Raw genomic sequence first — 27,220 nt, 5'->3', positions numbered from 1 at the left:
GGAAAACTGAGGCACAGAGAAGGGAAGTGGCAGAGACTCCACATCTCCTAAGGCCCTGGTCTTTAGAGGTGCAGCACGGGCCCACTCCCGGCTCCTAGTGTGGACGCCTGGGGGCTGGTGGTCCTCCAGGGACAAATGGGCTTGTTTTGAGGATGAGGTAATCCTGAGAGGCTGCCCCCAGTCCCTGGCCCACCCACGGGCCCTCTGGGGCTGCTGTCCCGCCCTCCCCTCAGGTTTGTCCTGAGACCTGAGGTGCAGGGTTCCAGGCGGATGGGCCAGGTAAGAGTGGGGCCAGTGTCCACGGGAGAGGAGAGAGCACGTGCAAACACCTGTCGTCTGTGCTTCCTAACTGTAGAGAACTCGGCGTAGCTGCGGGCCGAGCTACAGAAGGGGCAGCGCAACTGCAGCCTGGTGCGGGGCATGGGGCAGAGTAGTCACCCCTCCCTTCCCCGCGCCCTAGGACTCACCCTCCGCCAAGCCACTGGGGCTGGAGAATCTCATTGGGTTAAACATTTTCAGCCGTTTCCTTCCTGTGGTTGCAAAGGTGAGGGGGTGGGAGGGAAGGGCTTGGGAGCAGCCAGGATTGACAGATGCTGCTGGGGGAACGGGGGCCTTCCCTGTCTGTGCCCCACGGCCAGGCTCTGGGTTCAGGGAGAACTCACTGTTAACGGCACTGGCTCAGGCTGCAGGAAGGGTTCTTAAACCCAAACGAAGGGCAGCGCACTGAAAGCCTCCAGTGCCTCTGGCCAGCCCCCTGCCTTTCTTGGGGGGACCTAAGCCAACAGCCAGTAACTGGACACAGCTCGAGGCAGGGGAATTGCTTTGGAGAGCCTGCAATTAATTTCTTTTTTTAAAAAATCAAGTTTATATTTTAGTAGATACTTTGCTCCATTAATGATCAGTTCTTACTATTTCCCAGCACTAGACTATATAAAACATAGGGCAGAAGGCCAGTGCTCTGGGGACTGACGGTCTGGAAGTAAGAATACTGGTTTCTTAGACTAGGGAAGGGGGTCTCAGCCCTGGCTTTGCATTGGAATCACCAGGGCAGTTTTTAAAACACCCTGATGCCCAGGACAATGCCCAGATTCTGAGGTAAGCAGTCTGGGTGCAGCTTGGGCATCAAGATTTTTAAAGCTCCTGGGGAATTCTAAGGAGTAGTTAGAGACCAACCCCCCTCGACTTTAAACAAATAACTTACTGTCCTGGATACATGTTGTTAAAAAAAGAATGTATATTTTCCACCAAGTTCTCACATATATTATCTCACATACAGTGTCTTATATTTTTTCAAAATATCTGTGAGTTTGGGACTAACACCCCCAGGTTACAGATGAAGAAACTGAAGCACAGAGAAATGAAGACTCTTCCCCAGCTGGTAGGTAACAGAGTTCAGACTTAAAATTAGATCTCCATCTAATTCCATTTCCCTTTCTCTGGAAGGAGGAGATAGGGTTAGAGCCGTGATTCAGAGGTGACAAACACCTGACACGTAGACCACTGTTTCCCCGTGCATCCTCAGCAGGCATCACTACTAGATGAAGGCACTTGGTTTCTGAGGGGGAAACAAAACCTCAGAACTCTTCTTAACACACAATCTTAGTCAGGGATTGATGGGAATTGACACGTGAGATTGAATCACGTCGGATCCTTGAACTAAACGACCCTGCAGGGCCCTTCCATTTGTGCCTTTGTGGCGTGGGTAGGGCTGCTGCCATGGCTGGGAGCTGCAGGCAGGACGGCCAGCAGCAGGATGCTTTCCTAACTTGCTGCCCCCAGCCACTGCCCAAGGACAAGCCAGAGAGAGTCCAGAGATGGGACCCCCTTTTTGGAATTACTTGTTTTGTCAAGAAACTCTGCCCATAAAGGCAGAGCAGCCCAACGGCTCAGAGCAGAGGCACTGTTCACAGCTGGGCCCGGCTGCAGATCCTGCTAAAAGCACACAAACCCCTCAGCACAGAACCTTGTATATGACTGTGCTTGACAAAGGGTAGCTTAACCCCAAATGAAAACTGCACAAATACATATAAAGCCGAGACTTCCAGGCCAATGCCTGACTCCTGCCCTGTTGCCAACTCCGACCTTCTACCCGTCCCCCTTCACCCTCTTGCCTCTTCTAGCCCCCACTGTCTTTGCTCTTTGCTCTCAGAAGGACACGACCGTGGCTCTCCCTGAGCTAGGGTTCAGAGAGGGGCTCTCTGCTAACACCAAGCTCAGTGCCTCCATTTGTGGGACACTTAATGCTACCACATTACATGTATCACCTCATTAGCCTTTGCAACAACCTCATGAGGTATGTACTGTTAGCTCTAACTCATACATGACGACACAGGCTCAGAAAGGTACGATAACTTGCCCAAGGTCACACAGCCAGGCGTGGTCTTCAGCTACTCTGCAGATACAAAGATGCACTGGCCAAGGGCTGCTCTGCAGTGACTCAAAGCCCACACAGGCAAAGCCTCTGCCCACCTGATCTACCTACCACGCCCAGGATAGGGCTTTGTACCCACTGGGCATTTCACCCACGAGTTCTAGTTCCCAAGGAACAAGCCCCAGGGCTTTCTCACCTGGGAATAAAAAGGAATGTTGGTTTTGGAACTAGGCAACATTAGGGTGCAGTCCCTGGTTGTTTCATTAAAAAAAAATCTGCGTGACTTTGGACAAGTTACTTCCTTTCTCCAAGCCTCACTTCTCACGTAAGTGAAACAGCACCTTCGTCCTACCTCCTGGGGTTACCGTGGGGCTAATCAAGAATGCAGCACTTGGCACAGCTCTTGGCACATAGCAGGTGGCCAAGAGAATGTCTGTGGCAACCTGAACCAACATGAGGTACCTAGTACACAGTTGGAGCTAAATAAATGCCTCCTGGGAAGCTTAACTTAGGAAGCATGTCCAGAATATGGTGGTGTTCAGTAAGCACAAACAAACAAAAAATAAAGTACCCGGCACAACAAAAATGGTCTTGAATGTAGTTACGACAGCTAATGAGTAGTAGGGACTCGATAAATGACCCCAAGCAAACATAGAGTTTCTGGTCAGTAGCTGCCTGTGGTAAAGCAACCAGCACATAGTAGGTATTCAAGAAATGTTTGTGGAGACCTTAAAGGAAGGAAGGTAGCAGCACATGGGAGGTGCTTGATAAAAACCTAACACTGAACTGATGCAGGTGAAGTTCCCAGAACACTACACTCAAGATGTGTTTGTGGGAGCTGAGTGGAGGGAAGGTAATGCGCACACAGTAGGGTTCAAAAAACATGCCCGGATATACTCATAGTGGCAACAATTAAAAACCACAGTAGGGGGGGTACTGGGTTCCTGGCCAGTGGTGCTCTGTCGTGGTCCCTAGGGGAGCAGCGACAGTCTCCCAGGTACAGTGGCGGGGACTGGGAGGGAGTGAGGGTTCAACAGTGAGCCCCTGATGCTAATGACTATGCTTGTGACCTGATAAACCTAAAATAAGAACAAGGCCTAGAGCAACATTGTGCCTGGGAATTTCCTCCTGTCAGCCTTCATGTTACTCAAATGTGGCCAGTCTCGAAGCCAAACTCAGCATGTAAATGCAATGCCTTCCCCCCAGCGTGGGACATGACACCCAGGGATGAGCCTCCCTGGCAACGAGGGACCACTATCAACTACCAAATGATGATGCAACTGGAAAATGACCTTATACGGAAGGTTCAATGTGGATCAGCAGAATATCCATGTCTACATAAAATACCATGACTTTAAAATGCTGTTTGACCTAAAGTAAGGGGGAAATGGAAAGGAGAAATGAGTTTATATGGCTACGAGTTTCTAAAAAAGAGTCTGGAGGCTGGCAGAAGGATTGCCCTCATGCACAACTGAGCAGAGTCAGAGAGACAGATAAAGCAGATACAACCCCCAGATATTGGTTCCTCTGAGGGCTAAAGAGACCCATGGGAGTTATGGTCATGGCCGATGGGGTTAACTACCAGGGCAGATGGCCCCTCTTTGGAAATGGTGTTTATGTGTGATGAATCTGGACTCAGATGGGATCTCCCTTCATAAGACTTTCATGCTAATGTGCTGGAGGTGCAGTTAATGTTGGGGTTTAAGATATATTTAGGGGATTTGAATCTCTGGACTGACAATGTGATAGCCAGGTCCTGAGCCTCAACAGACTCCAGCACCTACAATCTGATCTATTGGACTTACCACACTCAGCTAAGATGGAGTTGAAGAAGGACAACCACCACACCATGGAGCCTAGAGTGATTACAACTGAAAATGGGAGGATTGCATCCAGCATCCATGTGGAATCTGAGCCTCCTCTTGACATAGAGGTGCAACGGACACAACCAATCCAATGTCCACATAGAAGAGGTGGCATTGGATTGGGAAAAGTGGACATGGTGGACGATGGGTATGGGGAAAGGCAGGAAGAGATGAGAGGTGGAGGCGTCTTTGGGACATGGAGCTGCCCTGGATGGTGCTTCAGAGGTAATCACCGGACATTGTAAATCCTCACAGGGCCCACTGGATGGAATGGAGGAGAGTATGGGCCATGATGTGAACCATTGTCTATGAGGTGCAGAGGTGCCCAAAGATGTACTTACCAAATCCAATGGATGTGTCATGATGATGGGAACGAGTGTTGTTGGGGGGGAGGAGGGGGGGTGGGGGGGTGGGGTTGAATGGGACCTCACATATATATTTCTAATGTAATATTATTACAAAGTCAATGAAAAAAAAAAAAAAAAACAAAACATGCCCGGGTGAGCTGAATGGCACGCAGTAGGTGCTCAGGAAGCGGTACTGCCCAAGCTCTCCCCAGAGGGAATCTTCCCGAGCCCAGCGGTCTCCCCCTCCTCACCTTTGTTGTAGAGGGAGCCGTCGAAGTAGTAGCTGCCCGTGTAGAAGCCGGTGGCCAGCTCAATGAGGTGGCGTGCCCACGTGTTGCCAGCGCCCGGGAAGCTGGCCAGAGCGATGAGCTGCTTGGACTTGGCTGGGAGGAACCTTCTGTCCATGCAGCGGTTGTCTGCAGAGGGCAGGGCACGGCCCGGGGTCAGGGGCAGGAGGAGACGGAGTCAGCCCAGCAGGGACCAGGGTGTGAATCCCACCTTTGGCACTTCCCAGCCGTGTGGCACACGATGTGCCCTGGGCCTCAGTTTCCCCATCTGTAAAGTAGGAGGAATGGTTCCTCCCTCCCAGGGCTGATGTGAGGGTTAAATGACACAATGTAAGCAAGGTGATAAGCACAGTGCTTAGCACAAAGCAGGGGTTCGATAAAAGGTGACGCCTCTTTTTCCCCTGGCACAGCTAATCTAGTCACATCACCATCCTTTCGTCCAGCTAAAACCCCTCAGAGGCTTCCATCTACACGGGGTCAAGTCAAAGATTCCTGGCCCCAGGCCCTCTGTGGACTAACTCTTGAATGCTTCCAGCCTCACCCCACTCACTCTTCCCACCCATCCCAGCACCTCCCAGCCAGCGTGGCTCTGCTCTGCTTTCTCTCCTGTGCTCTGCTCTTCCTGACTCCGACCTCAGGCACGATCTTCCCTCAGTCTCACTGCTGCCTGCTTGCCTTTGCCTGGTGGACTGCTCCCTGCTCCTCAGTGCTCAGGTGAACTGGTACTTCCTTCCTGGCTGCCCTGGCTAGGGAGCCCTCGAGCGTTAGCGTACTCGGTCCATCTCCCTCATGTCACTTAGAACATTTCTAATTCAAGTAATTATTGGTGCAATTATTGGTTTGGTTAAGAAATCCTGCCTGGGAGGCGGTTGTAGCTCAATGGATAGAGTGTCTACCTACCATATGGAGGGTCCAGAGTCTGATATCCAGGACCTCCTCACCCATGTGGTGAGCTGGCCCATGCGCAGTGCTGCCACGTGCTACAAGTGCCATGCCACACAGGGGTATCCCCCACATAGGGGGGCCCCATGCGGAAGGAGTGCACCCCACAAGTAGAGCCACCCCATGCAAGAAAAGCACAGCCCACCCAGGAGTAGCACCGCACACATGGAGAGCTGATGCAGCAAGGTGACACGACTAAAAAGATATGCAACAAAAAGTGACAGCTTCCCAGTGCCACTGACAAGAATGCAAGCAGACACAGAAGAACACACAGTGAATGGACATAGAGAACAGACAATGGGGAGGGGGGGGAGGGAAATAAATAAAATAAATCTTAAAAAAAAAAAAAAGAAATCCTACCCATATTGCTCTTGATTCTCCAAACACTTTACACAATACCGGGCATCTAACAGACACTTAAATGTCTCTTGGAGAGATGGATGAATGAATTGATGGTAGCTGGGGAGATGTGTGGGGAGATGGTGGTGGGTGGATAGTAATATTTACTTTGTAGGGCTCTTGTGGGGTTTAAATGAAAAGGGGTAGTTATTTTTTCCTCTAACCCTCAGTTTCCTCATCTGTAAAATGGGTTGGAAGCAGGTGTGCATCATTCTGATATTCTTGACTCTCTGGCTTTATCGAATTCCAGCAAGGCACCCTGACTGGAGCTAAGAAGGCACAAGCATGATTCCCTTTGGTCCCTACGGCTGTTTCAAGCAGGACACTGAGGGAAGGGCCAGTACAGGGGGCTCTGGAGTGGAGGGGGAAGGAGAGAGCACCCGATCCCAGGCCTGGCCAGCCCCGCCCTCTTCACTCTATCTGTAAGACACTAATTCTTATTTACCATGAAAGTGAAGGTGGGAAAGCTTCCTTCCCCTCTCCTGGCTGCCTGCCCCCCCTGGCCCCCGGCCCCTGGAGCTCATGAGGTTCCTCTGCACCCCACCCTCTCTGCCTTCCTTCCTCTTCCAGGGAAGTGGGAGCCATCGCCCGCTCATGGCTTGGATCCAATACCTCCCTCCTCCCCAAGCTCCTTGCTCCATCTATCTATTCCCCTGTTATCTTCTCCCTCTCAGCTGCTCAGAGGCATGAGCATTCAAACATGAGCAAACAGCTCCATCTTTTTTTTTTTTGTCTCCCTCCAGCCACCACCATCCCTCCTTCACCTCATTCATGGCCACTTTTTGACAGAGTTGTCCACATCCCCAACTCCATCCCAGCACAGGGGAGGGTGATCAGATGTCCTGGTTGCCCTGGGCCAATCCTATCTGTCACCCTAATTACTAACAGTGCAGCCGCTTGTTCTCAGGATGCGACTCCAGCACTAACTCCGAAGGGGCGGCTGCTTCCCAGGGCCAGCTATACCAAGAGCCCTGATTGTTGATGTGGGGGGCGTTAAGCTTGGAAGAAGCAGTAGCCAGTTTGGATCAGATTCAGCCGGGCAAGAGACAGGTTCAAGCCAAGCCCAAAGCCAGGAAGTAAAAACAGCAATGGCTCCTAATGTCTGATCGGGGCCTCACAGCACAGCAACAACTGCACCGGCCATTTCTGTTCGGGGTCCCCACTGGGCCGTCAGGCCCTGGCACGGAGCTCCAGATTCAGGGAGGAGCTACCCTGGAGAGGTGAGGAGGGAAGGAGCTAGAGCACTTGGTGGCTGGGGAGAGGATAAAGGCTGTTACCGTATTGCTAGCCCCATAGCTTGGGGGCTAACTGCACAGACTTTCAAGTCCTTGATTCAAATTCCAATTCTGCCATGTACTTGCTGGGTGACTGAAAAAATACTGCACCTGAATCCAAGTTTCCGCACCTGTAAATGGGCCTAATAACAGCAATTCCCTCCTGAGGTTGTTAGGAGGGTTAAAGAGGATGCAAGCAGGGTGTTGGCTCTGGACTGGCTTGCCATGACGAGCTGACTGGCGGTAGCTCGTGGCGTTCTTGTTACCAGCCCGAGCCCAGCTGTCCTCTGCCACCGTGCTTAATCTGTTTGTCCAGAGGAGTGCAGGCTTTGCATGGGAGCACACTGCAAAAGGGAGCCTGGATGTGGGAACTGCCAGCAGTGATGGTTTTGCTTTACATTTTGATAGGAGTGTGATTACCCAGTTGCCACTGAAGTGTACACTTCAAATTGGTGCATGTCACTCTAGGTAAATCTTACTTCAAAAACGTCATAAGCAGGGAAGCAGGTGTGGCTCAAGAGTTGGGTGCCTGCCGACCACAGGGGAGGTCCCGGGTTTGGTGCCTGGGGCCTCCTGGAGACGGTGAGCAAACAATGAGCAGAGAGATGAAAGAGCCATGGGGGCGAGGATAAACTGAAATAAATAAAGTAAATCTAAAAAAAATCATAAGCAAATATTGAATTCTAGTTAATGAAATGCATACAGCAGTGTTTAGCAGCGAGGTATACTGTTGTCTACAACTTACTTTGAAATGCATAAAAAATAAGCTGGGGCTGATGCATGGAGAAATGGAGAGAGGTGTGAGAAAGCAAGGAGAATGGTTAACAAATACACAGTCTAAGGAGTGAGTATAAGAGAGTTAACCGTGTAATGCCTCTCACTTTTCTGGTGGTTTGACAGTTTTTCTTAATAGAATATTGGGAAGGTAAGGAACTCAGCCTCTTAATTTTCCCAGGAGACAAGACTTCTCCATTCAAACATTACCAAGGAGGTTGGGACCAGCCTCGAAGTAAAAGCTGTCATTGAAAGCACTAAAAAGGAGGTTGATTTGGCTCTTTGGCCCCATAAATTGAGAAGCAGATGCTGGGGATAGTATTGTATATAGCGCTGGAATCAGACAGACCTGGGTTTTGATCCTGGATTGCCATGGCCTAGCTGTGTGTCCTTGAGCAAGGCTCTTTGCCTCTCTGAGCCTCAGTTTCCTCACCTATAAAACGAGGCTAGTAGCCTACCAGGATTAAATGGATAATGTGTGTGAAGTATATGCAGAGTATGGGTAACAGTGCAGTCCTGGGATCCAGTCTACTGGGCTTGAATCCCAACCCTGCCGTGTCCTAGCTGTGTGGTTCTGGCCAAGCTACTCAACCTCTCTGGACCAAGTTGCTGCACTTGTAAAATGGGAATGACGGCAGCACCTGTGTCATCAGACTGTTGTGAGACTCAAATGAGTTAATCCAGGTAAAGGGCTTAGACAGTGCCTGGCACACAGTAGGTGCTCAACAATTGTTTAGCACCCATCAGCATAACTAAAGGGCTTGCTTGGCACATAGTAAATTCTCAGGGACAGCCATGGTGGACCAGACTCTGGGCAGCCCAGTGAACCAAATGGTCCAAGCGTCCTCAGTGTGGACGGACTGTGAGTGCCACGTGGAAAAACAGAAGAGCAGTGCTGGCCTGGGAGCAGGGCACAGGACAAGCAAACTCATCAATTAGGGACTCTTTATCTGCTGCCGAAAAGGCCCCAGCGTCTGCTCTGCTTGCATCAAAGCAGTTCACAGTCACGGGCTAATTAATCTGTGTACGACTATCCCCCCAGGCGGAGGCAACACAGTTCTGCACAGTCCAACCAGCACTTCCTCAGAAACTAACACACACTCATCCTCATCCTCTCCATTCCTCCTCGGCGTGTAAACAGAGTCAAGGCAGCACTTGCTAAACACGTTCCTGCTCACTGGGTAATTAGAGGGACTTGAGCCGCCATGGCAATAGCCACAGTTGGCCTCCACTGTCTGCCCACCCCCACTCCAGCAGGCCAAACAGGCAAGGGAATGTTGGTGGGCTGCCAACTAGCTCTTACAGCATCTCTGTGCACGTCAGAAAAAGGGGCTGAAGCTTCCTCCAGGTGGTTGTGCTGTCAGGGTACAAAGTGTGGCAGGCAGAGCTGGGGCTAGCTTTGGGGGCCCCACTTTCCCCATAGGCTGTGCCTCTGCAGTGCCCAACCTGCCCAACCATACAGGGCAACCTGGCTCCTGGGAGATAAGGAGGTGCTCTGGCCCAAATGTGTTTTGCTGGTTCTTCGGGTTTCAGAGGGTGGGGCATGTTCTTCACACCGTGGGTCAAGGTTTCTAGCGATGACTTTGGGGTTAGAAGTGTAACGGTGGCCAGCTCCCTAGCCCGTCTGAACCTGAGTTCTCTCATTTATAAAATGGGGATGACACTGCCCTGTCTTAGGCTGGCTGTGGACTTTACAGCACTAAATGAAATGAGGTCTGTACAGGGCTTGGCACAATACCTGGCGCAGAGGAGGCGGTCAGCATATTCAGATGTTGGGGCACTCCTGCAGGGACTTCCTTTGGGCTGAGCAAGGCACCCCTCCACCCTTCAAGAGGACTCAGTCAGGAGTACAGGTTTTCATCTAGAAATTTTATCTAAGCAGCGTGATCTCAGGTAAGTCCCTGAACTGTTCTGAATCTCGGCTTCCCCACTGTAAAGCTGAGGGGATTGAAGGAGAAAACGCACAGGAAGGATCGAACCCTGGGGCTGGCACAGAGCACGTTCTGAGAAACCCCAAGTGCCACCACCACCATCATCACCTTTACCCCCAGCCCAAGAGAGGGAAGAGGAGATAAAGGGTAAGTGTGGGCTCCAGTAGCAAAGGAAGAAGGATATAAGGATATGTAGCAGTTTTTATGGTTTAAGAATTCCAAAAATAGATATTGGATTATGTTTGTAAACTGGTCTGTACCTAGGTGTGATTAAATTATGATTAGGGCTTTGATTGGCCACATCAGTAGGAGGTGAGTCCCTGCCCAGATAAAACTACATGTCAGAGCAGAGGAGTTAGTTGGAGTTTTAATGCTGGATCCCGGGAAGCAAGCACACAGAGGAGCAGAGCAGCTGAGCCCAGAGAGAATCAAGTCCCAGGGAGAGAGACAGAGCTGTTCACCTGCAAGTCTACAGCTGGCCTTGTGGAGAAAACAGAGCAGCTGAGCCTGGAGACAAATGAACCCCAGGAAGAGAGGAACCCAGGAAGCCTGAACTCTGGCAGACATCAGCAGTCATCTTGCTCCAACACATGGCAAAAAAGATTTTGGTGAGGCAATTAACTTATGCTTTATGGCCTGGTAAATTCCCTTTACAGAAACCAACTGATTCCTGGTATTTTGCATCAGCACTCCTGACTAACACAGAATATAAGTAGAAAGGACAAGTGAGAGGAAGAGAAAGAAGAATGAGGGAAGGAGGATGGTAAAGAGGGAATACGGAATTTATACATAGATTCACAGGATCCTAGAATTGGAGGGGCCCTTGGAAGCCAAAATTCTACAGCTTCACTTTACAGATGGAGAAACTGAGGCCCAGCAAGGGGAAGTGACTTGCCTAGAGTCACACAGTGGGTCTGTGTGGGAGCCGCTGGGAGACCTGGGTCTCCACTCCCAGCGCTGGTCTCTTCCAATCCTACTGCTTCCAATGTAGGGATGGATCTACCGGGTCCTTGGTGATGAGTGACAGAGAAGAAAGCCACAGGCCCCCACTAGGTTCCTCCCCCACTGCCCACCAGGATCTCTAACCTGGCCAAGTGCCCAGCCCTGCCCTCGGCCTGCCCAGTTCTTCCTGATGTGCTGTATGGAACTGACGAGATGGGCACCCCTGGAAAGGAGGGGGCATTTGGGAAACACCTGGGGTTTGCAAGGGGGCGGCCCGGCTTACCTTGGACCTGTGTCTGGTACACGATGAAGTAGCTGGGGGTCCCGCAGCTCTCAAACTCCTCGGCGCTGCACTTCTGGGCACAGAGCTGTTCGTCCTCCCTCTCGTGGAGGGGGAACCGGGTGGTGGGGAACCCACAGTGGCAGGCGGTGCCCGCGAGGGCTGCCAGCGGGAACTCCTGGGGACAGAGGGGAGAGGAAGACAGGCGCTAAATCCCTGAACAAACCCAGAGTCGAAATGCAGCATAGAGATTGGAATTCCCACAGTCCCCTTCTCCATCACGCTGCCCCCAAATTCATCAGTGAAGCCCACTTTTATGATTTTGCCCCATCTGTGCATCTCTTGTCCTATTACTTATTTACTAGTTTCCACTAAGTCGACCCACATTTTAAAAGTTAAATTTCAAAGGAAACTTTCTATCACTACCACAAATGGACAAGTAGCATTTCCATACCTATAAAACTGTAAACACAAATCCTATAGAAACAACATGGTGTGTTGAGGAACAAACAAAGGGGGGAACACAACCATGGCCCAGAGTAAACTTATTATTGTCGTAACAGAAGAACTTGTAATATTGATATCAAAATAGAGGTTACCAAAGGTACTGAGGGAAGGGGAAGGGAAGAAGAGGTGGCATGTGGAGCAGTTGCAGGGCACTGGAATTGTCTGCATGATATTGCAATGACAGATGTAGACCATTATACATTTTTTCAAAACCTATAAAACTGTATGGTGTAAAGTGTAAAACATAATGTAAACTACAGATCTTGGTTAGTAGCAATGCTTCAATATCTGTTCAATTTTAACAAAGGTACCACATTCCTGCAGGATGTTATTATAAGGGAAAATGTGAGAGGGGGAGGAGGTGGGGTATATAGAAATCACCTATATTTTCAACGCAACTTTTCTATCATCTAAAATTTCTTTAAAGTTTATTATATGGAAAAAATTCGACAGAAACAAAACCATGTAATTAAATTTTAATGCCTGTCAAGCCTCTGAGACTGGGGCTGGCTACATTTGTCCTGCAAAAGGGAAATGGAGGGTAGAAAGGCATTAAAAAACACTCTACGCTGAGGGGAGACTTTCTCCTGGAGGTAGGTCTTGGAGGAAAACAGAAAAAGAATGACATCCCCACTGTCATGTAATGTCACCACTGTGAATCCTCCCCAGGCCTGACGGTGATACAAATCCCAAGCTTTGGGCAAAGCTGTCTGAATCCTTTTTTCCAGCCAAAGAGGATATTGATCCTTAATGTGTATCCAGGGTCTTTGTTGGGAGAGCAGCCCCCAATTGCTTTATTCATTCTACAGCACAGCTAAGCAGGATCAGACTAATGGAGTGTCCTTTGCTTTTAAACCTGACTCACAGCCCCAAATTCTCCCAGGTAGCTGGTTCAGGATAAATATGTAACAAACCGAGGTTACACCTGCGTGGCTGAAACCAGGGAGCTTTACTGGTAGTTTTGGTTTCTTTCTAACAGACATTAAATAGTAAATGCAGCACACAGCTGATGAACAGAGAGGGAGCAATGATACATACAGGTGGGTCAGCTTGGCCAAGACTGATGACATTTTCTAACTGGTGGCACATATCAGGTCCCCTCTGATACCCTAAATCTCAGGCTCTCTGCCACTTGGCACAAGCAGCTGTATCCCTGCCGGTTGACAGTCCCCCTATCAAGAAAGAAACACCCAAGCAGGAAGTCCGGCTCAGAGCAGGCAGGGGCAGCCAGGAGGAGGGGAAGGTCTGAGCACTTGAGTCTTGCTCTGGCTTCTTCAAGAGAAGAAGAGGCACAAGGCAGGCCCCCAGCAAATACCAGGATCCATGATGTTGCTGACTTTGAATCCCAGCACGAAATACAGGGCCCAGCACATAGTAGGACCTCATTAAAAGTTCAATACTGGAGTGAATGAAATGCCCAACTGCCTTCTCATGATACGGAGGGAGCAGTTTTCTGGACACTGTGTATGATGAGTGCATCATGAGGGATGAGGGAAGGTGGAGCTCCTGGACCTTGCTGAGTGCCAGTTGTGTGTCCAGCTGTGTGTGTCGGGGGGTGTTGCCACAACAAACAATAAGGCCCAGCCCCTGCCCTTGAAGACTTCAGTCTGGCTAGGGAGGAAGGATGAGCACAGTCGTCCATCGAGGATCTCATACTAAGAAAGGAACCCACAGACCACCCAACCCAACTGCTACCAAATGCCCAAAGGTTTGGACACATCCCTGCCCCGTCTCCACGCTATATACCTCCCGCCCTGGGGGCTCATTCTGTCCCAAGGTGAGATTGTCCTTGCCTTTGCCTGTTGATCTCAAAGTCAACTTCCACTCCTGAGCATCCCCACTCTCAGCACATACTTCCTCAAGGGGTGGGAAACCTGAGAGGTGTAACTTCAAGTCCCTGTACCCACAGGCAACAGTCACAGATCTGTCCACTTCAGAGATCACCATGAACGACTCAGCCTGGCCTCAGCTGCTCTGCACAAGACGTGGGTCACCACCATCCCCTCCTCTGAGGGGGTGTCCCCTGGGCTTCTCACCTTCTCTGTGCAGAAGTCCACGCACTTGTCCACAGACATGTTCAGCATGGTGGCTGTCACAGGCAAGGCCAGGGAGAGGTTGTTGGGTCTGCGGAAGCAGCCTCTGAATACTGCGCTTCCATCTGGAGAAGCAGAGGAAAGAGGAACCGTCAGAGCTGGACTTGAGAACCACATACAGGAGGAAACGCTTATAAACTGAAGCCCAGAGAAGGCAAGAACAGTGCCCAAGGTCACACAGCATGACAGAACAGCCACCTTTGCTGCTGTTGGCAAGTCCCTTCATAGCCAATGAGCTAGATAATTTACAAAAAGGTTTTCTCAGCCCTGGTGTATCTGTAGAAGCCAATGACTGAGATGAAGTTCTTCCTGAGTCCCCATATCCCCTTTTCTCTGTCAGCTTTCCTGGGCCCAGATTCTTCAATCTCAGTGGTGAAAACTCTCCCACTCAGGGAAATGGTACATTCCATGGAGGATTTTCATGATCTCCACAGGAGAGGGTTGAATTTTGAGGAGCAGGGGAAGCCAGGAGCCTGGGGCTGTCCTGCCCTCCTCACCAGCACCTCCCAGCACCCTGGGCTGCAGGGGGAAGCTCTGGGCCTCAGGAGCTCTAAGCACCCAGAACTAAGCACTGGCAGGCTACAAGGGACTGATTACAGAGGGGACTCCTTCAAACTAATTTAGTCCAATTTTAAATCTGCAGGCAACTGCTACCTCTGCAATGGAAGTTCCCTGAAGAAAATGTTCAGAGACTCTATTTCAAGCTGGGGCACCTGGAAGCAGAGCCTGACACGTGTGTGGGATTGAGGGTGTTCTCTCCAGGACGTGGAAGGGGCTAAGTCAGGACCTGACGTCAGCTGGAGCCTGCTGTGTGGAGGGAAAGTTTTCAGAGAAGGGGCCAGCTGTGGGCCACTGGCAGCCAAGTCACATCAGCAGAGGGGTGCGGGGTAGGAACCCGCAGTGTCCTCGATGGATGTACACAAAGACTTACCAAAAAGCCTCTTCACTGCAGTGTGTTTTAAAACCGACACGTGAAAGACTGGAAACCACCTAGGTGTCCAACGCGGAGGTACCGGTAAATGAAGAATGGAACAACAACATGATGACATGCTGTGCAGCCCGCAAAACAGTGTTGTTAAAGATTATTTTGGAGATGTGAAGATGTGGTTCAGGGTATGATGTTAAGTAAAAAATGGAGACTATAAACTCTGCATATTAGAAAATACAATATTATGAAAAATGATCTCTCTATACATCTCTAGAGGGATGTATACCAACACGTGGTTATCTCAGGAAAGTAGGATTGTGGGTAATTTTTACTTTCAACTTTTTGTAAAATCCTTTTCTAATTTTTTCTACATGAATATGTATTATTTACGTAAGAGACAAATAAAAAAATAAAACATGGCCCCAGTAGAATTTATTGAAAGATTTTCTATGTACTCCTAAAACTGGATTTGGTTATTTCTAAAATTTGAATTACACACAACTTTTTTTATCCACAGTGATGGCATAAATCAAAGGACATGGCAATTGAAACCATGAGCATAAAAACAGCTGCCATCTACTGAGTGCCTACTAGAGATCATTCACGTGGCTAAGCACTTTAGACACATCATCTAGTTTTACCTTCCTGTAAACCCTGTGAAGTTCACAGGAAACTCCCATTTTACAGATGAAAGCACAGGGCTTAGAGACGTGAGGGAACACAACAACTAAGAATCCCCTGGATTTCTACCACCTGGCACCTGGTGGCTTGAGGTTGTTCATCGCAGAGGCAAATCAAGCCAATGAAGAGGATATCAGGAACTTAGTTAAAAAAAGTTTCCAGAGCCTGCACACATGCAGGCTGATCTCCTCCACTCTCCCCATCTCTAACCCTAGCCTAGTAAGACGGGTGTCAGGAGGCAGCTAACTCACTGCATGGTCCCTCCAGGCCTCAAATAAACGGTGGCTGGGGCTATACTTTGCAGTGGTTCTCAGGCCCACTGCCCAGGGGAACATGCCTTGTCCTGGCCTTCTAAGTAGCTTGGAGCCTCGCTGTTTTATACAGGAAAGCCTCCCCCCTCCAATGAGGAATTGTCACACCCCAAGTGCCACTAGTCTTGGAGGAGAAACACTAGACACTCCCGCACCTGAGGTGCTCTGAGGGAAACCCCACCAGATCATGGTTCACCCTGAGGAAGACTGATGGATGCTTACAGAATGCTCCATACAAGGTGGGGCAAGAAGAGGAGTCCCACACTCGAGCCACAGATTCATGGCAATGCGGTGGGATGCCCAAAGCAGCATGGATCAACCCCCAACCAGGAAACTCAGCAAGCCAGATGCCCCCAAGAGCTCGGCTAACTCGGGTCGCAGGGTGACGAATGTTGGCTTTGCTCTCAGAAATAACGGTGCCCGTCCTCTCTCTATTTAGACTCCACTAATGTTCTCTGAGCACCTGCTGACACCAGGCTCCATGCTGAGGACTCTGGCTCCATTTAATCCTCGCAGCAGCCTTATGAGGTCAAAGCTCTGGCTACCTCCATTTTGCAGATAGGAAAACGGAGGCTTGGGGACATTCACTGACTTTCAATGTCACAAAGCTGCCAAATGACAGAGTGAGACTGAAGCCAGGGTTCTGTCTCCAAAGCCCACTCTTCTTCCAATACCCCTACTACTCGTGAAGGTGATGATGATGTGCTTTTATCGATATATCCTCCTCATTATCATTACAGCTACCACCCATGGTCACGTGCTTTCTGCCAGGGACTGGGCTGAGCCCTTCACAGGCCCAGTCTCACTGGACCCTTGTGTCCAGTCTGGTGGCATAAGGATTCCTGTTTTCCAGATGAGGAACCTGAGGGCTCATGGGGCTGCAGCTTAACTTACAAGAGGCAGAGGTGAGACTGGAACCAAGTCCTTTCTGAGTCCAAAGTGAGATCTTTCCGCTCTTAAGAATATTCTCGAGTGCTGTGTGCCAGGCACTGGGTAAATGCTGGAGATACTTTCAGGAACTCCTCCTGACTCCTGCAAAGAAGGTCTCATTCTTTCCATTATGCAGAAGGGAAACCAAGCTCAGAGACAGGAAGTGACTTGCTCAAGGCCACACAGCAAACTAGTAGCATAGTCTGGATTCCAAACCAGCAATGTCTGTACTACAAGCTCTCTCCCTGCCCTGGGCTGCCCCTCTTTGAAATGCTGCTCTAAGGCCTTCATCATTTGCAAATCACTGGGACTTTCTTTCTCTTGTCTTTTAAATCTCACTCCTCTTTTAACCACTAATCCCTAATCCTTGGGAAGTCAGGGCTGCCCCACTGCAGTGGCCTCACCCTGGAGTCTGATTCTCTATGGCACCCCAAGTCTCCAGATCTTGACCCTGAGTCCCCAGAACCCACTTCAGATTATGAGCCAACCTTTTCCCCTACCAGGACCCTATTTGGGACCATCCCCTTGGGTCGCAGCTGGAGCCAGGAGGGTTGCTGTGGGCGATGGTGTTGGGACTGGGGAGGTCCCTCTGGGGCTGGGGTAGCCCTGGGTACACTGTAGGGGTCTGAAGCCCACTTGACCTCATATTCCAGGGTGGTTTTTCCCCGGAGCCCACGCCCACCACCCTGGTAGTTCATGAGACCCCAACACGGGACTGAGCAGGAGGAGGACCGAGTCGCAGCAGAAGGGGTGAGGGGCGTTCAGGCACACGTGCAGGTGCACGCATCTGACTCCTCATGCCGGGGTGGGAGGCGCTGGCTGGGACCACCGCTGTGCGCCGGGATGTAGAGGGTGTTAGGGGCAGTGGGCATGAAACTGAGTGTGTGCCTGGAGTTGTGTGAGTGAAAGGGGGTGTGACAGGGTGGCAGTGTGTGCATCTGGTGCATCTGTGTGGCATTGTGGGTGTGCAAGTACGTAGCTATCTGTTTCAGCATGAGGGTGCTGAGCTCTGCAGCCGTGACCCCGTGGGCCTTGTGAATCTTAGGGGACAGGGTGCTGACCCTGTGGGAAAATGGGGCCCGGGTGAGCAGGTGTGCGTCACCTGTCTGCCCACAGGACAGTGGGCCTCTGACTGTGAATGTGTGTCTGACCACGTGATTCAGCACATAATCATGTGATTGTGCATGGGACTTCTCTGAATGCGAGTCTCACCAAGAGAGGTTTGTGCACAAAGAGACAAAAACCCCAGGGGCTCTCTCTGAGTTGCCTGGCAACCAATTAGCAAAGACAAGGACCCCCCTCTCCTAGCAGAGCATGTGCCTCAGCCAAACTCCCACTGGACCAGCAAAATGTCACCATGGGTCGGGCATTTCCCAACAATCCCCCAAACAGCCAGCACTGAGGTTCAAATGACAACATTAGTTATTGCAGTACAAGGCCACTGCAAGCTTGCACCATAAAAAGACAGAGAGCAGTGGAGGGGTACCTCTGCTGGAGCCCAGCAGAGACTGGGTGTGCCTCCTCTGGGACCCGTATGCCAGCAGCCCATGCCAGGGTTGCTGCTGGTGTTTGCCCAAGTCCTTTGCACAACAGTGACTCTCCCATCAGAGTCAATGTATAGGTTTGTGTATCTGATTTTAGGCATGTGAGCACTGAAGTGCACCCAAGGTGGTGCTTTGGGTCACCTGCTGGTAGGGGTCATCTTTGCACCCTTTGCAGACATGATCTTGAGTAATTCAGGGCACTGGGGTCTCACTCAGAGTCCATTGGGCCTACGTGCTCTTCATCTGGGCTCCCTTGGCCAAATGCTCTGTCTCTCCAACCCCTGCCAGCCAGCACATGTCTTCTCTGGGGCTCAGACTGCCAACCTGGCCACACTAGCTCGTGTCTCCAGACAGCCCCAGCTCCAACTCAGGGATTCTAAAAGAGGACCTACAAACCAGAAGACCAGGGCACATCCCTGGACCCACAGGTTCAAGATGGGGAAAGAGCTGCCCTTGCCCGGAAACAGAAGACTAGCAACCAACAGACATGAGGTCTAGCTCTGGCCGTGCAGGCTGGTATCTGCAGGTTGCTTCTCCCCTCTGAACTTTGCATCTTTGCTATAAAATGGGATGCTCTTCTCCACACAGTGCCCATGGCAGCCTTGCCCTACCTAGCTCTTTGATCATGGTCAAGTTTCCTCTTCTTCTGGAGCCTCAACATCCCTATCTCTAAACCGGAGGCATGATATTGGATGGTCATTCAGAGACGGACATAAATAAGCTGTAGGCACAGTGGAAAGGGCAGACAATGATCTGTGACTTGTCTCCTTGTCAGCTGCCCTTATACTGCGTAGGGGAGGACCCTGGCAACTTTTTTCCTGCCTGCCTAGGAACTCAAGAGATCAGGCTGCAGGGGTGGAAAGAAGAAGGAAGACTCTGCAAGCCCAGATTTGCCCAGATCAGTCTCCCTTGATATTTAAGCATCTGCTAATGTGTCCCCAGACTCCCTCAGCTTAGAGAGGAGGGCTGAGCTGAAAGTCCTGAATACCAAATAAGGGGAGGTCCTCAGAGGTCTTAAAGGGCCAGGGTGGATCCAAAGCTGCTGTTGAGAGAGACTGTTTGGTCAAGGTGCTTGGTGGGGGTGGGGAGGAAGGAGGAGAACATTTGGGAAGTCAGTGGCTCATTCTATTTGGGGGGGGTGTCCATGTGAAGTCACAGAAGGCTTCATGATACCAGTCTAGCAGGAAGGCTAAAGAACCTTCTGAGCTGGCGAGGGAATGGGTTAGCCTGATTTTCAAGGATCCGGGGAGTGCTTTGGAGGCTATTTTTCTCAGATTGCTCTCCACCTTGCATTGGTGAGCTGAGCACAGAATATACACAGTGGCCAAAGCAGTTAACCCTCCTGCTGCCTTATTTCCTCTATCTGGAATACGGGTCACCTGGTTCTCCCCTTTGGAGGGGTGAGAGGCTCTTTTGTCTCTCATGTCTGAAAAACAGGAGAAATGAAATAAACCAGGCTTCATGTGTTTGTCTCTGGGGGATCTCATCTGAAGACTTCTTGGTTCTTTGAGGTTCATTTGACCTCCCAGACACTTTCCTGCAATGAAAAGAATTTTGAATTTCCACAGCAGTAGGCAGATGCCTCCCTGTTTGCAAAAATTTGATGCCCAAAGAAAAGGATATTGATTTTGAAGTCAGACAGACCAGCATGAGCCACTTACTTAGCTGTGTGCCCTCAGGCAGGTGTCTTTACCTCACTGAGCCTCAGTTTCTTCATCTGTAAATGGGGGTAATCATATCCAACCTGCTCAGCTGTGGTGGAAGTCCATGGAGAGCAGTGTAACAGTGTCTGCACTTGAACAAGTACTCAGCCAGCATGTGCACACATCCCTTCTCCATCACTGATATATAAAGGGTGGTTCGAGCCTGTGTAGTGGATACCGTCAGTGCCCATCAACATGCCCTTGGCACTCAACATCCCAGGACATGCTAAAATGACCTACCACACCCCCCATGACTCTCTGCCAAGGAGTCAATTCCTCTAGGAGCCACCCTCAGCCAGTGGTGGATGAGCATTAGATCAATAGAGCAGCTCCCTGCCCCTCTGGTAGGACATGTTCTACACCATCTTTCAGAGCTCCCCTGTGGCATTACAGTTTAGTTGCTCTCAGTAGTGACCTGGTATATAAAGCACCCTGGACTGGGTACTTCCCCTTTCCTGTTTCACTTCTCTATTCCCCTACAGGTATGTCCTGGGATCACATCCCAAATATATCAGGGCTTACCTCTTTGCCTCTTGGGGAACCCAATTGAGACATCTTGGTTCTCTCAGCAGCCATTTTTAGTTCACAAGGAAAATCCTGCATCCAGTTTCTGCCACAACTTTTCACAGCTCATTGAATGTGTGAACGATGCTCTCTGGAGTTGTGCGGTATACAGCCTGCAGGCCCTAGTGGCAGTCCCAGATAGTGTTTTTCTAATGACCAGCCCTTACTAAATAAAAACTATGGTAATAACAACAGCTGCTTACTATATGACATCAGCACTAAGTGTGTTGACACACACTACATCTCAATTAGTCTTCATGACAGCATGAAGTAGGCAATACTAGTATCCTGAGACTTGACAAGATTCAAACACTTCTCCAGGTCACACAGTTAGTGGGGAGCAGAGCTGAGATTTGACCCCAACTTCATTTGACATCAGATCCTAGTTCCCACTTCTCCGCTCTTGTGCAGGAGGCCTACCCAATTCCAATGGGGTTAAGCTCCAGAGATCCCCCCCACCAGCCCACTTGCATTTCCCAGAAACCCTCACAGGCACTACAGTAGGGGTCCAAGAATCACCAAAGCCCGTGCCCCACATTCTGACAATGTCAGGTGTTCATTGCAAGGCTGGCTGGGATGGTGCCTGACCTCAGTGGCTTGGGCTTTTTACTAGCATGAAATGAGCTGAGCAACTGCTCATCAACCCTATTTGCTGGGGGCAGACGAAGAACAGCCTGGAACCAGATGCAAGTGTCTCTGAAGTCCTATCATCTCTTTGTTCTGGGGCTTCACAAAAATGAGGTAAATGCCACCAGGCATCAGCTTAAAGGCAGGCATGGAAGAGTTCTCCTCGGTTTGCAAGAGGCCACCACCCCCTGGGTAATTAGGCCAAGCTCTACTGCATTAAAGATGCCAGCCAGGAGGAAAGGCAGTGAGCTGGGAGCTGCTAAAGGCTGCCTATAATCAGAGAGAGAATGAATTACACAAAGGACCTAACTGTCCCTGTCCGAGGAGAATTCAAACCAGCTATTTTTAGGTTTCACCAAAGGCTCCTGCAGGCGGTTGGAAATTCAAATAGCTTGAATTGTGTGCTGCCCAGAGAGAGTTGGGGAGTTTTCATTTTAGGAACAAAGGGGCATCACCACTACGCCACAGCAGGCACTGTGCTAGGTGCTCTCTAGACTGTATCTCACTGGATGGTCACAGCAATTGCAAAAGGTTAGGACTGTTCCCAGTTCACAGACGAGGCACCTAGGGCTCAGCTGGACTAAATGGCTCTGTGTAAGTCAATATATGAAGTAAACGAGAGAGTTGGAAGAGAATCTGTGTCTGTCTGATTCCTAAGCCTACATTGCTCCCAATGCCATCCTGGATTTTGCTTTGGAGAGATGAGCAAACCAATTCTCCCCCATCATGTCTCAGAAGGAGAAACCTTTTCTAGTTGACATCCCCTCGGCCCTGCCTGGAAGAGTTCATGAAGGTCTGTTTGGATTATAAAATTCAGTCCCAGACAAACCTGAGGGGGAGGGAGCTAGACACGGTCCATCCATCCAAAGAGAATTTCCCTGATCATCTGAGGTCCCTCTTGGCAGAAGTGGTTGTAATTGAGTATCAGTGAGCATCAAGTCCAAGCAATGCACAAAGTTCCCCTTCTGACATTCAGAGACAAACATTTGCCAGAACCAACAACATACACAAAATCCACTACATAAACTGTGAATCATAAGTTAGGGTTCTATTTTTCTCAACAATAGTGTAAGCTACAGAATGCTTTTGTCAAGCTAGAAAAGAAACAACCAGAGGAAAAAGTGCTGAGCCCTGGGAGAGGCTGGCCTGGACTCAGGAGGGTTTTAGACAGCACTAAAGGTTGGTCAGCACCATGGACAGCCACCCACAGCCGACCTCTCTAGTTCAGGGTCATTCTAATGAACTTTGCAACCCAATTCTTACAAGAATCTTTTGTCGTCAAATGAAATTTCTTGCAACAATCCATAAAGCCACAATGTTCTCAAATCACTGGCAGGTCTCTCCCCCTGGGAAGAGAGCTATGCTTGCTGACACATTTAGAAAACTGCTATGAAAAATGTAATCCGACCAAGAAGGAAGTCCATTTCTCGGTTCTTTTGTAACAAGGACAAATAGTCCACATGCCTGAGAGTCTGTGTCAAGGCAAAATAGCAGGGTGCCTGTAGATCCCATCACCTCAGAAACATGTAGGCTGGCTCCCTATCCAGGGCTGATGCCCCACCAGAGTGATGTTTGGGACATAATAAGCTTCCTTTGAATCTTCAGAATCATTAAGAGTTCTATACCACTGCTCAGGCAAACTCAGGACACAGAGTTAATACCAATTAATGACTCTCTAAATGGAATCTTGTTTCTGCCATACCTTTTGCCCCAGAATGTTTGCTCATTTCTCTGCCTGCTGTCATAGATGCTAAGGTCATGTGCCAGTGACTTCTAGATCTCAGGCATGGGAAACTGAGGATGCCACTGGTGCAGAGGAAAGACAGTGGAGATTCCATGTTGCAGAAGCAAGGCAGAAAGAGGAGTCAGGATTTAATCTGGAGTGAAGGAGTTTTCTCACAAGACAGGAGATGGATCCTTAGTGCCACAAGAGCTTCAGAATGGGGAGTCCAGAGACCTGGATTTCAGCCCTGAGAAGCACTGGACCTTAGAAAAATCATGCCTGCCCATCATTTCCTGAAATTGCCTCTAGGCTTTTTGCACTCTCTATCACTTTTCCTAGACTTCTCTTCCACCTCTTGGTGACTCACCTTGGGTTTGGGTATCCTCCCTTCCGTTACCAGGTAAAATCCTATACAGCTTTCAAGCACCTGATCAAATATCCCCTCCTTGCTGGAGCACCCCCCAAGTCACTTCTGCTCTCTGGACCTCAGTTTCTATTCTACAAATGTAAAATGGAAAGACAGGTGAGGAAGGTCTTCAGAGGTGCTCCAACACAGAATTCAACACATGATTTTTGTTCACAGCTAGACGTCATAGCTTTATCTTATAATCTGAAATCTATTTAGAATAAGATTCAGCCCAAATGATGATCCCATGGCTCCTACAGGCACAACCACCCCCAATGCTCCAACTGATCCTTCTGGTCTTTGATCTGTCTCTCTATTAGACAGTGAGCCCCCCGATGGCATGGACTGTGCTTTATTCTCCACTAAGGCCCTTCATATTTAGTCCACGTGGGAGATCATCAAGCAGTTCCTGGTTGGATGAATGTTTCCAGTGCTCTCTCCATACACCATGCTACCATCTGGGAGATGACCAAGAGTCCCAATTTGGCACACCATTGGCCTTCTGTCTCCTTATCCAAGCCATCTCCTTTATCATCTCTTCCACAGCAGCTTTGATGTTCATAAGACTCAAAGATTTTTTTCTGGAGTCTCCAGCTGAAGGTGCCCAAGCTTCAAACCTAGCAAGATGACAACTATGCTCACTGTCTTTCAGAACAACTATGGTACAAGTACAGTATCTAGAACACTCAGCGGAAATGAATGTGCACCCTACCCCAGACATAAATACAAAAATATTTTCCTAGATAGGGCAAAATATAACCCAAGGTAATTTTGCCATTGCAGCAGCATTCCTGCCAGCCTCAGAGCTGCTCTACAGCAACCACCACTCTCCCAGCCCCACTTCTACAAGAGCAAAACACACCTTATTATCATTGAATCTAGTGGTCTTTGTTTATATTTCAGCTGACTGAAAAACCTTTGCTAGTCCATGGGGGAGGGGAGGAAGGGGAGGAGGGGACAGAAGGGGAGAGGAAAGCCAAACCAGATTATCCAGCCAGTCTGAACATTAACCAATGGCAAAGTTCTATGTCCAGCTAATGGCATACACAACTCAATTTTGTTTTCTATCTTAGCCTCATCCACTATGACATTTTGCTAGCAACAGCTTCCCTTTTAAATATCCCTGACTTTAAGGCCATCTCTTCAGATAGTCAAAATGTTGCCAACATCATAACATAAATACTGGCAAAGGACGTCGGTAATGAGAATTCATCTGCCACCAAATTAAAAACTTGATACACTCATGGCCCAAACAGAAACCTGTTGCATGGACATTCTCCAGCCTGGATTTCAATACCACCTCTGCCTTCTGCCTTTAGACCACAGTTAGCTGAGAGGTATCTATGGGAAGGGTAGATGAAGTTCCACTTGTAGAGACCAGCCCATGTGCAAATTGACAGCCCAGCTCCACCCCACTAAGGAGCAAAGGTTGAACAGAGATTCAAAATGATGATTTAAAAATCTACACACATCATCAAGGAAACCAACAGTGTGTTTTTATAAACAATAAAATTCACACAGAAGAAACTTTTGTGTGTGTGCAGAAAAGTGTCAACTTCCTGCCAAATCTGCCTGCCTGGGCAGGCCTACACACTGGGAGGATCTCAGCAGTGCACTGAGGTCTGAGGCTGATTAGTCAAGGTGAGGCCCAGCGGCCAGCAGCTTCCCCTCACCTGGGAGCTCCTTAGAGGTGCAGAACCTCACCCCAGACTTGCAGGATCAGAACCTGCATTTCAGCAAGATCCTCCCCAGAGGACCTGACCAGAGAGGAGTGGCTGTGGATCCCTGTTCCTGCCTCTAGACAGCATCCCAAGGATAACCAGGAAAACTTAAATTCCTTACACCTCAGTCCCCTACTGTAAAATGGTCTTAATTAATAACAGTAATGACTTGAAAAGGCTGGGGGGGGGCAGCTAAATTAAATCAGGCCTGCAATGGGCTTAGCACAATGCCTGGCACTTAGCCGATCCTTGATGAATGGTCATTAATTTATTAAACCCCTGCACCTCCAGAATGGAGCACTATCCAGGGAGGAGGGACCAGCTTCCGTCCTCTCCTACTTGCTCACCTCCCTCCCGTTCCCAGTATGGAAACTGGAGAGTTTTTTTTTCCACGAGACTCAAACCAGAAGCACTGACATGCAAGGGGTGGAGTCTAGGAAGATACAGGCCCTGAAGTTGACGTAAAGCCTGGCTCTGCTGCTTATAAGCTAGGTGTTGTCATTGTGCCTCATTTCCTTATCTGTAAAACAGGGACAGGTAAATAATAGGGTCATTCTGAGGACTAGGTGTGCTGATCCCTAAACAGTGCTTAGAAAAGGACGGTTTGCTATTGTCATTGTCCTCAGAGAGTCAGGAAGGACAGGCCAGGCTCCAGCTCAGCATGGGAAGGCAGAAGATGGGGGAGCATGAGGGTGCAGCTGGTACAGGAGGGGACAGGGGGAGGAGGGAATGAGAAAACCCTCAAAGTCGCTGGAGCAAAGGGGTGGGGGAGAGGCAAGGCTGGGGGGAGAGGACTGTGGTGGCCTTGAAGGGAGGCAGGGCTTAGGGAGGGAGGGGGAACTGCGGGAGGTGCGGCGGAGTGGGGGCATGAGGTGTGCTGAGGGCCTCCTCGACTGGGCGAGGGCCCGCCAAGGGAGTCGCCGCTGACGGGGACAATGGACAGTGTGGCCAACTCACGTACACCTGCGGGCGGACTCCTGGGCCAGCTGCAGCCGGTAGATGGAGAGGCGGTTGGCGCCGCCGCACACGTTGCTCCGCTCGCCCTTGCACTCCATGTCGCACTCTGCCTCGCTCACGTTGGCCGCCTGGATCTTGTGGCCACAGTAGCACTCGGCGCCGAACTCCAGCCCGGCATACAGGTAACCCCTGGGAGAGGCTGCTGTCAGGCCTGGCCGTGCGCCATGGGGAGACCCCAGGCCAGAGACTCGTCCACATAGAGGGCAATGGGAGGGTTCCAGAGGACAGGGAGACCCCAGGGGAGATGGGGGCCGGGGACAGGGAGACCCTGGGACAGGAGACCATTAAACGTGGAGACCTGGTGGACAGGGGCCTCCTGGGGAGTGGGAGACTCCAGAGGATATGGGGGACAGGGAGTTCCTGGGGGGGCATGGACACTCAAGATCTTTGGGCCAGGATGCTTCAAGGGTTGGGGAGCCTTTGCTGGGCATAGGGAGACCATGGGGGGGGGGGGTTCGACAAGGCCCAGGGGAACAGTGACATGCCACAGGGAAGGGCAGCTTCTAGGGGCGCTCCCCCACCTGCCTTCATCCCCACCTGATATCTTCCACCTGCTCTACCCCTCCCACATTGGTGGGCTCTGGTCACACACACACCCACCTGAGCACACCTTCAGCCACATGGTACACTTAACCACACACACATGTGCACCCCTTACAAGCACACACACACACACACACACACACACACACCAGATCCTGGCTCCCCACCCACTCTTGCTCCTCCCAAGCTGGAGGCCCGAGAGATTCCTTTATTGTAGGAAACATCATCCAGAAATGATGCTTCCTTGTCTTTTGAGTTGAGAGGACTTGAGGTGACGGGAGGAGGGCTGGGGAGCTCAAGGAGTCAGGGACACCTGTACCCCTTTGGAAGAAGGCAAAACTGAGGTCACATACCCAGCCAAATAAAAAATGTCTCCCCCTAAAAAAACCCACCCTGCTGCTGGAATCACCCAGGCGCCACAGGGTTTTCAAAGTTTTTTTCATGATCATGGCATCCTTCCCTGAAAAGGACTCTTAACGGATCTCCACTCTGCGAGCAGATGGAAAGGGC

At 50.1% G+C, this 27,220-nt stretch overlaps 1 protein-coding gene across 6 annotated transcripts in view; it reads right to left on the bottom strand.

Moving 5' to 3' along the window:
- The window catches only part of WSCD2 (WSC domain containing 2), a 348,664-nt gene that overhangs the window by 37,725 nt on the left and 283,719 nt on the right, over positions 1–27,220 (bottom strand). For all 6 annotated transcript variants that reach the window (XM_071209824.1, XM_071209825.1, XM_058281478.2 and 3 more), the window contains 4 exons: positions 26,112–26,296; positions 13,956–14,077; positions 11,416–11,590; positions 4,835–4,999 (listed from right to left, as the gene is read on the bottom strand). In XM_071209824.1, the coding sequence (XP_071065925.1) occupies positions 4,835–4,999; positions 11,416–11,590; positions 13,956–14,077; positions 26,112–26,296 (647 nt within the window). The remainder of the gene's footprint in view (positions 1–4,834; positions 5,000–11,415; positions 11,591–13,955; positions 14,078–26,111; positions 26,297–27,220) is intronic.

The sequence above is a fragment of the Dasypus novemcinctus genome, chromosome 19, assembly GCF_030445035.2.
Source record: "Dasypus novemcinctus isolate mDasNov1 chromosome 19, mDasNov1.1.hap2, whole genome shotgun sequence".
NCBI classification, from domain to species: domain Eukaryota; kingdom Metazoa; phylum Chordata; class Mammalia; order Cingulata; family Dasypodidae; genus Dasypus; species Dasypus novemcinctus.
This window is presented reverse-complemented; position numbering and strand designations above follow the sequence as displayed.